The 14,382-nt window shown below is 40.5% G+C and overlaps 1 protein-coding gene across 3 annotated transcripts; it reads left to right on the top strand.

Moving 5' to 3' along the window:
• Window positions 1-468: 468 nt before the first annotated feature.
• Window positions 469-12,867, top strand: STMND1 (stathmin domain containing 1). Of its 3 annotated transcripts, none has more exons than XM_020812221.3 (4): window positions 469-1,731; window positions 4,645-4,792; window positions 6,514-6,662; window positions 12,002-12,867. In XM_020812221.3, the coding sequence occupies exons 1-4, from the start codon at window positions 1,579-1,581 to the stop codon at window positions 12,263-12,265; spliced, it is 714 nt and encodes a 237-aa protein (XP_020667880.3). In that variant the 5' UTR covers window positions 469-1,578; the 3' UTR covers window positions 12,266-12,867. The 3 variants fall into 3 exon arrangements, with proteins under 3 accessions (XP_020667880.3, XP_020667879.3, XP_020667881.3); XM_020812220.3 differs by having other exon boundaries at window positions 6,511-6,662; XM_020812222.3 differs by lacking the exon at window positions 12,002-12,867 and adding an exon at window positions 10,998-11,232 and having other exon boundaries at window positions 6,511-6,662.
• Window positions 12,868-14,382: the final 1,515 nt, after the last annotated feature.

The raw sequence follows: 14,382 nt of genomic DNA, 5'->3' as shown, positions 1-14,382 counted from the left end.
GTGTTAATGTATGATAGTTATAGTTCATTTTTAGCAGAATCCCAAGATCTACTTGTAGATCCTTGTGGAGAGGGAGGGAGGGTGAGTGTTTTGAGACCAGACATTTTCAGTTCCAGAACTGAATCAACATCATACACCATTCATATAAAAAAACCATTCTTGGTTACCCTCTGTTACTTAGTTCCAGCAGTATAACTGCTGAATATTCAGCTGAATAATTGTCTGGTAAGAGGGAAGTATTTTGCTGTTGACATCATTAAAGAAGTGGGAGTCAAAAATTCTCAGTAATCTACTCCAAGACTCCCATTGATGTAGCAGTACATTCTAATCTAATATCTGCCCACTCATGCCTTAAGATGTGTAGCAAGTCCTTTCTTTCTGAAAATACTTGTATTGAGGGCTGGATAAGAGTGTGGGATTAGCTCTCATTGTTTTATTCATTCATTGCACTGCTTTTTCTAGATCAACCTGAGTAATGGAGATGAGAGGGATATCTGCTTTTGGTTTGTCTGAATCTTTAGGATTGGAGCTAAAGGACAGAAGAGAGAGAAGAGCTGATGCTCAGATTCTATAGAAACAAATACAGTATATGGATGTAGTTTATTTAGTTAATAATTCATTAATTTTAAAATAACCCTCAGATACATTTTCCTAGGGTCGCTTTAGCACATTTCAACTTTTAGGCATGGGTTGCATGATTTTGGAATTATGGCTCTCACAGACAGAGGCACATCTTATGTTACTGTCATAGATCAGTCTTCAAATTAATATATTCAGGCAAAGTTATGCACCTGTCAGAGCTGGGACATCTACCTGAAGCCCTAGCTGTTGGAATCTTTGTTGTGGTTTATCCTTACAGCTGCTTGAGGGTAGAGTCATCCCACACCCTACCTATGAACAATGTTTCACTGCAGCTTGGATCGGTGACAGGCCTTGAACTCTGTGCCTGCCTCTATGCCTTTGTGAGTTTGAATTCATTGCAAAACTACACATTATTTAAGGAGCTTGGCCACCTAATAACTGAAGATGTTGCTCCAAGTTTCAAACACATGGCACTTTAAAAATTAGGAAAAACTAAGGTGTTTTCAGATCACAGAAGCTCCACTCCCGCCGGGGTCTCCTTAACATTCATGCCAAATTTCAGGCATTTAGGTTTCTTGGTCTTGGAGCTATTGCTCTGACACAGACACACCTTCTCCGCTAGTATAGATAAACCAAAACAGCCATTTCCTTTGGAGTATCCAATGATATCGTATTTTAAAATGCTTTGTTTGTTTGCTGTAACCAAGACAATGCATCTGGATAAAATGTGAGAAAAACCAGGACCGGAATGTGTTTTCTGTCCTTAACTGGGCTAGCTAGGAGCCATGCATAATTCACCACTTTGTTTGAAAGTGTCATTCTGTTGTCCACATCAGGCCCAAGACAATGGTTCATGCTTGGACACCGTCACTTAGGCTAGGATGCTGAGTGCTACACTGTGCTAGACCTTAGACAAAAGCTCTTTTCTGCGTGCAATGTATTGTAGCAACAGGCCTTGGCAACAGCTTAAGTCCATAGTGATGCTGCAATGCCTGCATGGTTTCTATGAAGAACAGGAGTCAGAGCTGGCTGTTCTGCTTTCAAAAAGCAAGCACTTACTACACCATGGGCTGCAACACTTCCAGCAGGGTAACTGTTGAGGGATCACCACTCAAGAATCCACATCATGACAGAGAAGCTCAAAATCAGGTAATCTACTGTTAGGTGTTCTCTAGCTCTATAAGCTGAAATTTTCTAAGGTCAGTGCCACAAGGTTTAGTTTCCTTCAGATAAGAGATTATTGGAGAATGGTGGTGCCTTTGTAATCTTGTGTCTCATTCTCACAAACCCTTTCGGTCCTCCAGATTGTTTCCAACCTATCTCCAGCTAAATACTCTATGATGTTTGGTCTTCAATTGGTGTTCAAGTCAATCTAGAATAGCTTTGGACATCATTCTGTCCTTTCTCCACAGCCAATGAGTATCTAACAAAAGTGGAGGAAATTTCAGGCCATGAAGGATCACTAAAGGGTTTTTCTCACAGGTTCTTATTTTTTTGAAGAATACTTTAAAGACTAGAGGACAGATCCTGAATCACTTCACAGATGGGTCCTTTTGTTGCATCTGCTTGAAGTCATGTTAAACTGCCGCCTGGAGTATATAACAATAGGTAACGCATATGTGTGTGTAAACCATAATCTTAAATCCATATCCCCCAATTCTGAACATCCTTATACTGGGCATATCCCAGTTCTCTAATACTTGTTATATTGCCAAGTAGAAGCCTGAAAAGTATGTGAGAATGGAGTCAGAAAATATACTGTATTTTTCCGTTTACAAGAGGATCAAAAGTATAAGACGACCCCCCCTTTTCTAACACCAAAATTAGGAAATTTGAGGGCAGTGTGCATGCTGATGCGCCCCTTTGATCCTCACGCCCTTTCCCGGCTGCCTTTCCCGCTTTCTAAGCCCTGTGGAGCTTAGGAAATGGCTAATGCAGCCATGAAAGGGCAGTGTGCTTGCGCCCCTTTGATCCTCGCGCCCTTTCCCGGCTGCCTTTCCCACTTTCTAAGCCCTGTGGAACTTAGGAAATGGTTAATGCAGCCATGAAAGGGCAGCACGTGCACGCCCCCTTTGATCCTGATGTCCTTTCATGGCTGCTTTCAGGATCAAAGGGGTGTGAGTGTGCTGCCCTTTCACGGCTGCTTTACTCTGTAGCTTTGCAAAAGGCAGGGAAAGCGGCTGCCTGCCCTGTATAAAACGACCCTCAATTTTTGGTCCAATTATTTAAGTAAAAAGTCTCGTCTTACACACAGAAAAATACAGTAGGTCTCAGAAATGCTACACTGTGTCATCATCACCCATGTGGCATACTCCAAGGGAAAAAATGTGAACTTGACGGTCTACTTGTTCCAGTGAAGAACCCTCACCATTCCTTTTCTGAAAATTAGCAGTAGTCAATATAATAATATACTATTAAGTAGGCCAAGATGGTTTTTTCCAGGTGGCAGATGGTAAGACACAAGGAATGGTGGCAAGGAATTAGTCACAATTCTTATCTGTGCCATGCAGCCTTCAATGTGCCTCCTATGCAAGACTGCCACCCTTAGAGGTGATGGAGGGCACCGTCTCACTCTGCTGCTAAAGTGCAATTCAACCAACAGGGCAAAACTATAAACCAGAGACAGGTGAGATTAGAAGAAGGGATTCCTTAAGTGGTAAGGGTGACTGATGGTCACTTCAGGATATTCTCATACCTCCCAAATTCACTTGCTTTGTTTTGTGATTAGTCTTTGGACATAAAGATGGACTTCATTTCCAAATATAGTTGCTCAGTCTTGAATGTCTGCCTGAATCACTTTGCCAAACCCTAACAGATTTCCTGCTTCTAATGATGGGTATCTGTAATATATAGTTTGACCTCCAGTCTGATCAGATTCTGTGAAAAGAATGGGGAGAGACATTATCTTGCAACACAGTGTGAAATGTCTTGGATGGCTTCTGGATAAAGAGATATAATTTCACTTCCATGGAAGTCATGCTGTGAACAAGTGTAAGAACGATTGCAGCTGTTGGTTAACATTTCTTCAGCACCAACAGAATGCTGGGCACTGTATAGAACATATATTGCTTCAAACATTTGTCTGAGGAGTTTGAAATTGCTTCTGAATAGATGGCTCCTAGCATTACATATCAAAAGACGCAGCACAGCTATTCCCCCTTTTCTTCTGGAAGAGGCCATCCATGACCACAGAAATCCAAGTAGGAAGGAAAGATGGAACAACAGCTGGACAATGTCTGTCTGGAAGCAACTCCAGTTACAAGTCTGCATATAGCTTACAGTTGAACAACAACAAATGTGTAGTATTATGAGCTGCCCTTCTGGAAAAACTCCTAGACGATAGCACAGAATAGGTTAAAACTGCAAACTATAATCCAGGAAAAACACAGCAGAATACATGTACAACAAGGGTGGTAGTTAACAATATATGCAACAAATTGTTTCTGCACATGATAGGATGTAGATTGTTACTTAGATCATGGATACGTAACCTTTGATCCTCTCTAGATCAAAGTAGGAATCGTGCAACTTGTGGGCTTTCTGTGGTCTCAACATCTATTTTTGTGTCCCCACATAGCTCCCCAAAGCACCTCAAAAGATTGCAATTTATCTCCTAAAACAAGATACATCCCAATATACTTCGTTACTGGAAGTATACTTTGTGTCTGTAATGCAAAGCATCACAAAGGTATTGCAAATATATGCCACAGGGTTATGGAGACAGCAAATTTGGGGGTTCGTAATACAAATCAAACAAAGAATGATTAGATAAAAAGCAAGACAGGGCAAAATAGCTATGATCTTGGAAAATACGTTCCACTTTATGGAGGGCAGTCTGAAAGTCTATCCAGTCCATGCCCAAATTAAAGTTCAAAAACCTCAAGGAGAGAGAGCATGGGCTTTGATGTCCATCAGCCAATGGTACATGGGTAGCAAATGTGAGCAGGTACACAGATTATCTGTCCACAGTCATCCTAACTACAGTGAAATGTACTGTAGCAATATTTAAAGTATCAGTTTGCATCTATTAGCAAAACAATTAAATGTAAGTGTTGTTTTTAGGCTGAAGAGACTGCATCTCTTGGAACAATTAGCCTTATATCGCAAGGTCAGTCAAGAAACAAAGATGGTTCATGTCAAAGAAGTTTGCCAGAAGTTAGTACAGAAAAGTTCTCATCAGCTAAAGAAGAAAATAATGAACAGATTACAGGTGTGGATTGTTAATGTCTTACATTTGTGTTGATAACAAGAAAAGAATGAGTCCTCTCTCTTTTTGGTCCCAATACTACGTCTGAAACAAAAATGTGGCCCAAGGGAAAATGTAGTAGATTCGTTGAAATGCTTTCTTTTTTCTTTTTCTTTTTGTTCCAGCTAGGTTTTACCTGTGTTTTTTTTAAGTACAGTACAAGGTTAGTGGCTGGAACAGTTACAGCTGGGCAGATGTCGAATAAATTACTTGTCAGTCTAGTTCTATGCAGCTTCTATAACAAAATGAAGCTTAGAGGAACTGAAGTTTTCCTGTCCTGGTGTACGAGGGTTACAGTATTTTGCAACAGACAGTAGTCTTTAAACTCTTGACCTGGGAGCATCCCGATAGAAGTCTGTGGAGTACAGCTTTTTGATAAGGATTCTTTTAAACCATGTGTCTTCTGTACTAGTGCCAAAGATCCTGTGAGGTACCTTATGAATTGTACTATACGTGCATACTGCTGGCATGAAATATGCAGCATGTTGTATGCTTTTCTTCTTAAACCAAAATGTATGCCATGAAATTTGAGAGGTTCTTTTGTGGTACAAAGTGAACTCAACGGAATGGGTCCCAGAAATAGCTTAGGGTATGCCCTAACATCAGGAAACTGGAGACAATTTCAAAGTATGGTGAAAATTTTTTCTTTATATTTAAATATAAAAGAATCCTAACTTGTTACGATCTATAGAGGGTCTACAATTTCAAATAAACAGAAAGGAATGGACAAATGTGTGTCTTGAAGGCAGTATGATTGATGCTAAATTTTTTGTTAGATGATGGCATTATCCTGATGGTTCTGGGTATCTGAGCATGCTAATATGAAAGTACAGTTTATAAATTTAGAAAGTCAAGCTAATGTAAATATGTTTTAAAATAATTAAGAATCTAAAATCATTATGATAGATACCGAAATGTAAAGAAAATGCCAGCACAGTCAGTTTGGGGCAGAAATGTATGAAACCGTAGCCGGGAAGAAACAAACAGATATTAGACAGGAGTTCTGCTGATTTGTTTTAAAGTAGATGCACTTACCACAGTTCACTAGCCCCACTCCTCAGCTTCAAGTTGTGTCATGCTCTCCAACCCATGGAGGCCAAACAGTCTGAAGAGGAGAGCATGCTTGTCTGTGGGGACTCTGTACATAAATGAAGGACATGGAAAATCAGCCATGCCTATGCACATTAAGAGTCCACATAGACTGCAAGGACTCTTCTGTTCCAACTCATTGCTCTCCAGATACAGGAGAGAAAGGAGACCAGAAGCAGAGGGGGACAAGGGCTAGTAGGCTTCCCCCATCAGTAGTAAGTAATAATTGGTTTCATAATAGCTAAATAGGACTGTTCTTAGCCAAGAAAAGAGATCTTATTCTAGGTCGTCTTCATTTCATATAAATTTTGCTGGATTTCGTAGTTGATGGTGCAGTATATCATCAACCAGCACAGCATAAAAGAAAGACCTGTGGACATGTCAGTTTCTCATGGACAAAATCATTTCTGTGTTTTCCCTTAGAGATTTAAACAAGAGCATACGATTCTACTCCACTCCCCCTACCCTTTAAGAATTTGGTAACTTGCATTAAAGAAAATGTGAAACAAGGGACTGAAAAATAGCAGTAAAATAAAGCAAACTCTTTTTCCTTATTTAAGAAAAATGATAATTTGAATGTTTTTTTTTTCCAGAAGACATCAGAGGTGGTCTTCCCAAGAAACATGTAAGCTTACTAGAAAAGAAAAGGCAAACATCATCAGATATCCTGGAGGAGCTTCGGATGCAAGGCCTAATCAAGAACCAAAGTACAACTTCTAAAAATAGAACAGCAGATGATTCCATGGTAAATATTCTTGAAAACGTACTGGATTGTACTTCATTGAGCTGATTTTAAAATCCAGCAGTGGATTCTCCTTGTGGAACTGAGCACTCCTTTCTTTATTTAAATCAATATGTTTCTGAAGATCTTTTGTTACCTCAATTCACTGCACTCTTTCCTCCTTTGTTGCTTATTTTTGTCTGAAACTCTATCCCAGAATGCCTTTGTGACATTGCCTTCACCTCACTTCTCTCAAGTTCCCCAGAACTCACTCCCTTTTTGAACCCATTAGTATAATACCTCATTCTTCATACTGAAGCTAAACATGAGGAGGAGTAACATTAGGACATATAGTTCTGTATTAGAGAAACATACCTGTAATGGGACTGGCAGAAGATGGGGTTTCCTAGCCACCCCCATTCTCTTGCCCACCCCCTTCTCCTCACATTCCCTGCAAGGACTATCTCAGAGGATAAATGACCATATCTATTCATGTTTCCTTTGAAGGAACTCCAAATGTGTTCATTTTACTTTAAACGATATTTTAAAAATCAAATTTCCTTCTCCAAAAAGATACAAAGACAAACCCCTCCCCGATGATATCCTGACATGCAGTTAAAATTTAAGCATGCCAGATACAGCTCAAACCATTTTTAATTGAACACACTATCTTTAACAATTGCTGAAATATATTATGCCACTAATCTTCAACTGTTTTTATTGGCCCTGTTTCCCCCCTGCAGATGTGACTCTTGCTGCTGGGGGTCTAGGTATATCAGCTGATTCCTAACAGAATTGATCTTTCAGGACACTGTATTTATTCAAGATAGTAAATGTTTGAATGTTTTCAATATGATCTTTATATAGTAGTTTAAAAACTTTTCTGTAATTTTAGTGGTTGTGATCCACCTTGCGTCCCCTATGGGGAGAAATGCAGCATATGCTGTACATAATATTTATTCAATAAATAAATAAATAAATACCATGCTGGAACATATAATTAGAAAAAAATGTAATTATTTCCCGTGATTATCCAGTCTGCCAAGCGCTCCCACCGGACACCTATGTGCTTGTGCGCAGACGCTCAGTTAGCTGTGACGACAGGATAGCCTTTAAGATCTGGAAGTCGAGCAAACTCAACATGAGCCTGGCTTTTGGCCACAACAATTCTGAGCAGCCACTGGCCTATTTCAAGGTTTCCTATAACTATAACAATGACAACTGGGTCTGGACCTTGCAGTATCTAACACCTAGGTGTGGTTTGGGGAGGGGTAGAAATTGTGTGTGTGTGTTCTTGTTGTTGTTTGTTTTGTTTTTCTTTCTCCATTGCTTTATTTTTTTCTTGTTTACTTTTTATTTTTCTAAGTGGGGGTGGGGGTGGTCTGGAGGGAGTGGTTACCTGTTTGTATTCCCTTTCTTTTTTAAAGTTTTAATTTTTAAGTTGTTTAATTTGACTATTATTTAATTTAAAAGTGTATTTTTATGTTATGGTTTGGATTAATTTTGTTAACCTTGTTACCACTGTATTGTTTACTCTTATTAATTTGGTATATTTTTTGGTCGTTTCTTTTTCTTTTCTTTGACATGGAGTGGAAGACTTGCCCCCCCCCAAGCAGGGGTCCTTTGAACATCCGAGTGATTACGGGTAGAGGGAGATATGGTGATGGCACAGTTCCTACTCATTTCAGAAGAACAGTGAACAGATGTCTGAAGGCTGTTCACTGTTCTGGCACTGTGACCAACCGCCAGTCTCGAGGTAGTCAGATCAGTGGTCCCTCCACTCTAAATCTGGTGCTGTTGAATGCCAGGTCTGTGCCCAACAAATCCCAGATTATCCAAGACTTTATTCTGGAGGAGGATGCAGACCTGGCATGCATAACCGAAACTTGGATGGGCAGAGAAGGGGGTGTTCCCTTGACTCTTGCCTGTCCTCCCGGTTACGCGTGGATCGTCCCTTTTCCCCTCCTGCAAAGAATGGAATCAATCCTGATGATATTTGGGGGATGGCCTTCCTTTCTCCTTTTACACCCAGGATTTTTTCCCCACAGAAATGCCATGTCCTGTACTCATTTTGGTCAATATAGCACCTTGTACCATAGTACCATTCTACATATCTGTATTTCATCATATGCAAAATTACATGTCTCTTATATTTTAAAAAAATCCTATGAACGAAAAGAAGCATACTTACTTGAAAGTAATCTCAGAAATGAAAGCTTGAAAGCCGATCTCAACACTCCAGTCTTCTGAAGATGCTGGCCACAGAGTGGCGAAACGTCAGGAAGAACAACCTTCAGAACACGGCCAAAGAGCCCAAAAAACCCACAACAACCAATATCAACAAATGCTTGATTAGTACGCTCTCATGTATGTCTTTTCTGGAGAATGCTGCCTTCTCATGATGGTCCCTTCCCCTCGGAGTCCCTCCGCGCGCGCGCCCCCCCCTGTTGACCTGTGGTCAAGATGCGCCTGAATGTCTGGAGAGAAGAGTTTCGATTCCCCTTATCTATTGATATGTTTATGTGTTTTCCTTTCTTGATCCTGGATATATGGCCTTCAAGAATAGTAAATCTTAGTAGTGTTAAAATACTGATAGCTGTCTTCCTCCTTCTAACAGAGTGGGCTATTTGTGTGCCATTTGTCTCCTGAAATTGTCAGTTTTGGGGCAGGAGGAAGAGTTCTTAAATGAGGCTTGGAGGTTTGATCTCTTTGTGGTGTGAGTGACTTTTCTATTGCATACCTTGCTTGCGTGGATCAGTGAGACCATCACCACTTCATGCATTGGATATTCTCTGAGATTTTTTTTAAAAAGGTGCCACATAAGCTACAGTCTTATGTGGTACCTTTAACTTGAAAAAAATCATAGTAAAATGAGGACGGTTGGGTGTTTGACTGAAGCGGTCTCACCCCAAAACTTTTTCCCTCTGTGTCCTGCGCTCATGCCTTGTCAATCACCCCCTCTCTCTGCCTCGAGGCCAGGGGCTTTCCTCCAGTGATGTCAAGGGCTCATCCTCCCCCCCTTTCCCCCATTGACGCCTCTGCTCTTTCCAGGGCTTTATCTCTCTCACCCACACCCCACCTCAGATGGCTCAGTGTGGCGCAGGAAGGGAGGCAGATAATTGTGCCCCCTCCCCCCCACTCATCACTGGTCACCTGGCCCCTCCTCCTTCATTCATCTCAGGCCAGCAAACGGTTCTAAGAATCAATAGTACATTTAGGAATCGGTTCTATAGAATAGGTGCAAACCTGCTGAATCCCACCTCTGATACAATTGTTTAGTCGTTCAACCATGTCCAACTTTTTATGACCTCATGGACCAGAGCACGCCAGGCCCTCCTGTCTTCCACTGCCTCCTGGAGTTTGATCAAATTCATGTTGGTAGCTTCGAAGACACTGTCCAACCATCTCGTCCTCTGTCGTCCCCTTCTCTTACCTTCGCACTTTCCCAGCATCGGGGTCTTTTCCAGGGAGTCTTCTCCTGAGATGGCCAAAGTATTGGAGCCTCAGCTTCAGGATCTCTCCTTCTAGTGAGCACTCAGGGTTGATTTCCTTCAAAATGGATAGGTTTGTTCTCTTTGCAGTCCAGGAGACTCCCAAGAGGCTCCTCCAGCACCACAGTTCAAAACATCAATTCTTCGGCTGTCAATCTTCTTCATGGTCCAGCTCTCACTTCCATACATCACTGCTGGAAAAACCATAGTTTTGACTATGCAGACCTTTGTCGGCAAGGCAATGCCTCTGCTTTCTCAGATGCTGTCTAGGTTTGTCATTGCTTTCCTCCCAAGAAGCAGGTGTCTTTTAATTTCCTCTGCCCCTTTGAAATCCAGCTTGTACTTCTCATAGTATATAATATACTCAATTTTTTTAAAATCCTCTAACAAACAGGAAGGACTAAATGTCTTATAAACATTAAAGTAGAAATATATCTGTTCTGCTTTATCATATGGGATGGAGTTGGGAAATTTTTATGGTTCTAGATATTTTTGACAGAAAATCTCACTGTCCTATACCACTGGCCAGGCTGGCTGGGGTTTCTGGAAGCTGGCATCCAAGCCTGATCAGAATGTAGTGAATTTCATGATTCATGTTTATGCAAGTTCTAATATGTGTAATGGTGACACTCTCTGTTCAGTTTATATAGGACTGTGGCCTAAATATCACTCTCATATAGGCCTAAATATCACTCTCATATAGGACTGTGGCCTAAATATCACTCTCTTTTTCTAAATACTTTGTTCTCAAATTTAGCTCAAAGACCACAATTTATTTTCTTCACATTGTGTACAGGGTAAAATAAGATATTCCTCTTAAAAGTATATACTTCCTTTACATATGAAAATTATATATCTATTTCTCCAGTTGGTCGATGCTGAAAGGCCGCTACAGAAGCCACCAATCAAACTAGAAAAGCTTGAAATCAAAAAGAAGAAAGGACATAAATTAACAATAGAGGAGCCTGAAAACAAGACAGATTTTCTTGAAAATAGAAGAAATTACAATATCTAATCTGAACTCCTGCACTGTAATATCCAAATACTTGATAATCTAGAATGTATGTATCAACATATCAATGCACAAGGGATGCTTATACAGTATTCTTTCTTTCTCTCATTTTTTAAATGAACTTAATGAATGAGTCAACTCATCTGTAAGTTTTATTGATTCAAATGGGCTTATTCTAACTGCAATTTATTTTAACATACTGTAGTATGTCACAGTTAGAGTCAATGATTTATTGAATCAATGAAACCTATGGAGGAGGTGACTCACCTAATCCCTATTGATTCAGTGGGCCTATGCTAGCACAATTTGCTATGCAAAGGAACACGTTTCGGGCTACTGACTGTCCTTTTTCCTGTGAGCATAGGTGCACACAGTGGATACAAATACTGTAGTACCTTTGCAGGCAACATATACCCTCAAAAGAGAAAATACCAAATTATACATATATATAGTGCCTGTGCGCCTACAGCTTGCTTGGACACACACTCTGGGCTAGTGGTTCCCAACCTTGGGTAACCCAGGTGTTCTTGGATTGCAACTCCCAGAAACCCTGGGGTGGAGCCTTCTGGGAATTGCAGTCCAAGAACACTTGGGCTACCCAAGGTTAGGAACCACTATTCTAGGCTAACCTTTCCCAAACTAGAAAGCCTCCAGAAACATTTGATTACTTCTGGATGGTAAAGGATTGGTGAAGACTGCTCCCCTATATGGAGGTCAGGACATGCTCTACCATTGCAATCCTAAACTCTACCATCCAGACTATGATTATGTTCATATCACTAATTTCTTCTTGGGGCTATTTTATGTAAGTACATGGATCAAAATATGTTTCATATTTGCTATACCTTGTCTCTTTTCAGTCAAAAGAAAGACTACTGAAAAAAGAATTGCTGGCTGACAGACCTTCACTAATAAATCCCTATGAAGGCAAGACTTCAGGGAATGAAACAGACTGTTCAACTTCTATAGTTAAAAATAGTTCTAGTACTATTCAGTTGCTAACCTTAAATCTAGCAGTAGGGAGCTGGATGGAGAAGGAAGAAATTGATGAATATTTAAACAATGTTGAGGACTTTGTGGTTGAGTCAGATGTAACTTACAACACAATCAATGAAGTATTCTGATCAACAAAACTATAGCAGTTGTATAGTAGAATCCTATACTTGTTTATTTAGAAGTTAGCCCTCTGAGTTCAATGGGAGTTTCTCCCGAGGGTAGACAGGATTGCAGCATTAGGATAATTAAATTTAATTGTCATGATGTCTAGGTTGTATTTACATCATCAGATTTTAGCTTGGTAAAGTAATTTATGTTTCTTGTAGAGAGAAAAATACAGTATATGGGTGAATACGTTAGCAGTGCTGTGTATATTATTGAGAGTTCAGGGAAAAGAAAAACAAATGGGTAGATTTTGTAGAAAGCTTGCTGTTATAGATTTTTCTGCCTGCATAAGAAGGAGGCCTTTCATGTCAACCCCGGTTGAATGTCTTGCCTCTTTTCAAAAATTGGTTGTGCCATTGTTTAAGTTTTTAGACCATGCTTTTGTTATTTATGTTATATTTACTTCTGTGTAGTTTGTTTTAACTGATTCTAAACTGCCCAGAATAGTGCTTTGGCACTAAAGGGATGGTACATAAACAAACACACAAACATTGCATTATAGTTGCTGCAATAATAATGAAATGCAGGATAAAATATCTCACATTAAAAATTGCATTTTAACTAATTTTAAGTCTCACAAATCTATTGTTATTAATATTCAGGTTTCATACTGATTTCTTTGCATTAAATATATAACATTTTTATTTATATTGCCTTGAAATTCTCATTAAGATCAAGGCATATTCTATATAAAATTTAAAATAAATAAATAAGAGCATCTAGGCAATATGAGATGAAATGCCGAGTGCACTCACAGGAGCTGTGCTCCAGCCAATGTATCTTTCTCTGTCCAGTTCTTCTCTACCAGCAGATCAACTACTGCTGTACTAGCTCCATCAATATTCACAAAAGAGGAGGAGCAAAAGGTTAGTAACAGGCACAGCAGAGTGGGGAAATAAAATGGCATTACAGAGACTGAAAGAATGACTATGAGAGAATCTTATGCATTGAGTCCCTGATGGAGGTTTTTTTAAAAAAGGGTTCTTATTGGCAGAGCCTGCCCATCCATTTTCATTTCAGTAAGAAAGGTAGGTACCTTACACAGCAGAGCAACAGGTGTAGTAAATTCCATTCACCTGGAAGGACCCCAGTGTTGCTGCATAATTTACTGTCGCTGTTTCTGCTCCCTTCCTTCACTCCTTTCCCCTTTCATGCCAGGTGTTGCTTCATGATGGCAGCACCATTGCCCACCTGTCTGCTCCCTGTTTGCGGTTGGCACTGCCTTTGTCATAAAGCAAGACACAGGAGGAAGGAAACAAGGCAGTAGTAATGACGATGGAGTGGTTCTCTTTCCATCTTAGGCAGTTGCATAGCTTCGGCTGCTATTGTTCATCCCTCTTTGTTTTTGTAATAAATAGTTCTGAGCATGACATGCAGTATAAAGGTGATCCTGCTTTATAAACCTGCCACATTTAGTAAGGATAGGTTTAATAGGTTTTGTGGAAGGGGAGGTCTTTAAAAGAGTGGGCAATATAGATGGGCACAAATCTGAAAAAGTGTGTTTTGTGATGGTTCATGGTTAGCCATAAACCATGAACCACAAACCACCATTTTTCAACTGGAAAACTGAGCTGGTTCACAGTTTGTTTTTTCTGTTTGTGTCCGGTTGGGGGGAGGGCTACCTGTTCCTGTTGTATTGCAATGATGGCAGTGGCAGCACAGCTTTCCTTCCAGGAGCCCTGGGGCTGCCTCTCCGCATGTGTCTGGCCCCCAGCTGATCACCCTGACCATCTGGGTGGCAGGCAGGTGCATGCACAGAGGCTGCAGGTCTGGCTCCTGGAAGAAAAGCTGGCCTGCCATCTTTGATGGTGGCAGCAGCAGTGGGGGCAGTGGGGGAGACAACAGGATCAAGTAGGGCGATGAGAGGGTCAGTGGGATGAGGGTGGGTGGGTATCCATTGCGCTAAAGCAAAACTAAGCACCATGGGGGGGGGGTTTCAATGCTTCATTTTCCTTTGGCAAAACACAATCTCCCAACTAGGTAATGAACCAAATCACAAACCAGCCTGACTTTTTTCTTTTCTGTTTTGTGGTTTGGTTTGCACTCATCTCTAGTGGGAAGAATTTGCTTCCTTTTATCC

The sequence above is a fragment of the Pogona vitticeps genome, chromosome 4 (genome assembly GCF_051106095.1).
Source record: "Pogona vitticeps strain Pit_001003342236 chromosome 4, PviZW2.1, whole genome shotgun sequence".
NCBI classification, from domain to species: domain Eukaryota; kingdom Metazoa; phylum Chordata; class Lepidosauria; order Squamata; family Agamidae; genus Pogona; species Pogona vitticeps.
This window is presented reverse-complemented; position numbering and strand designations above follow the sequence as displayed.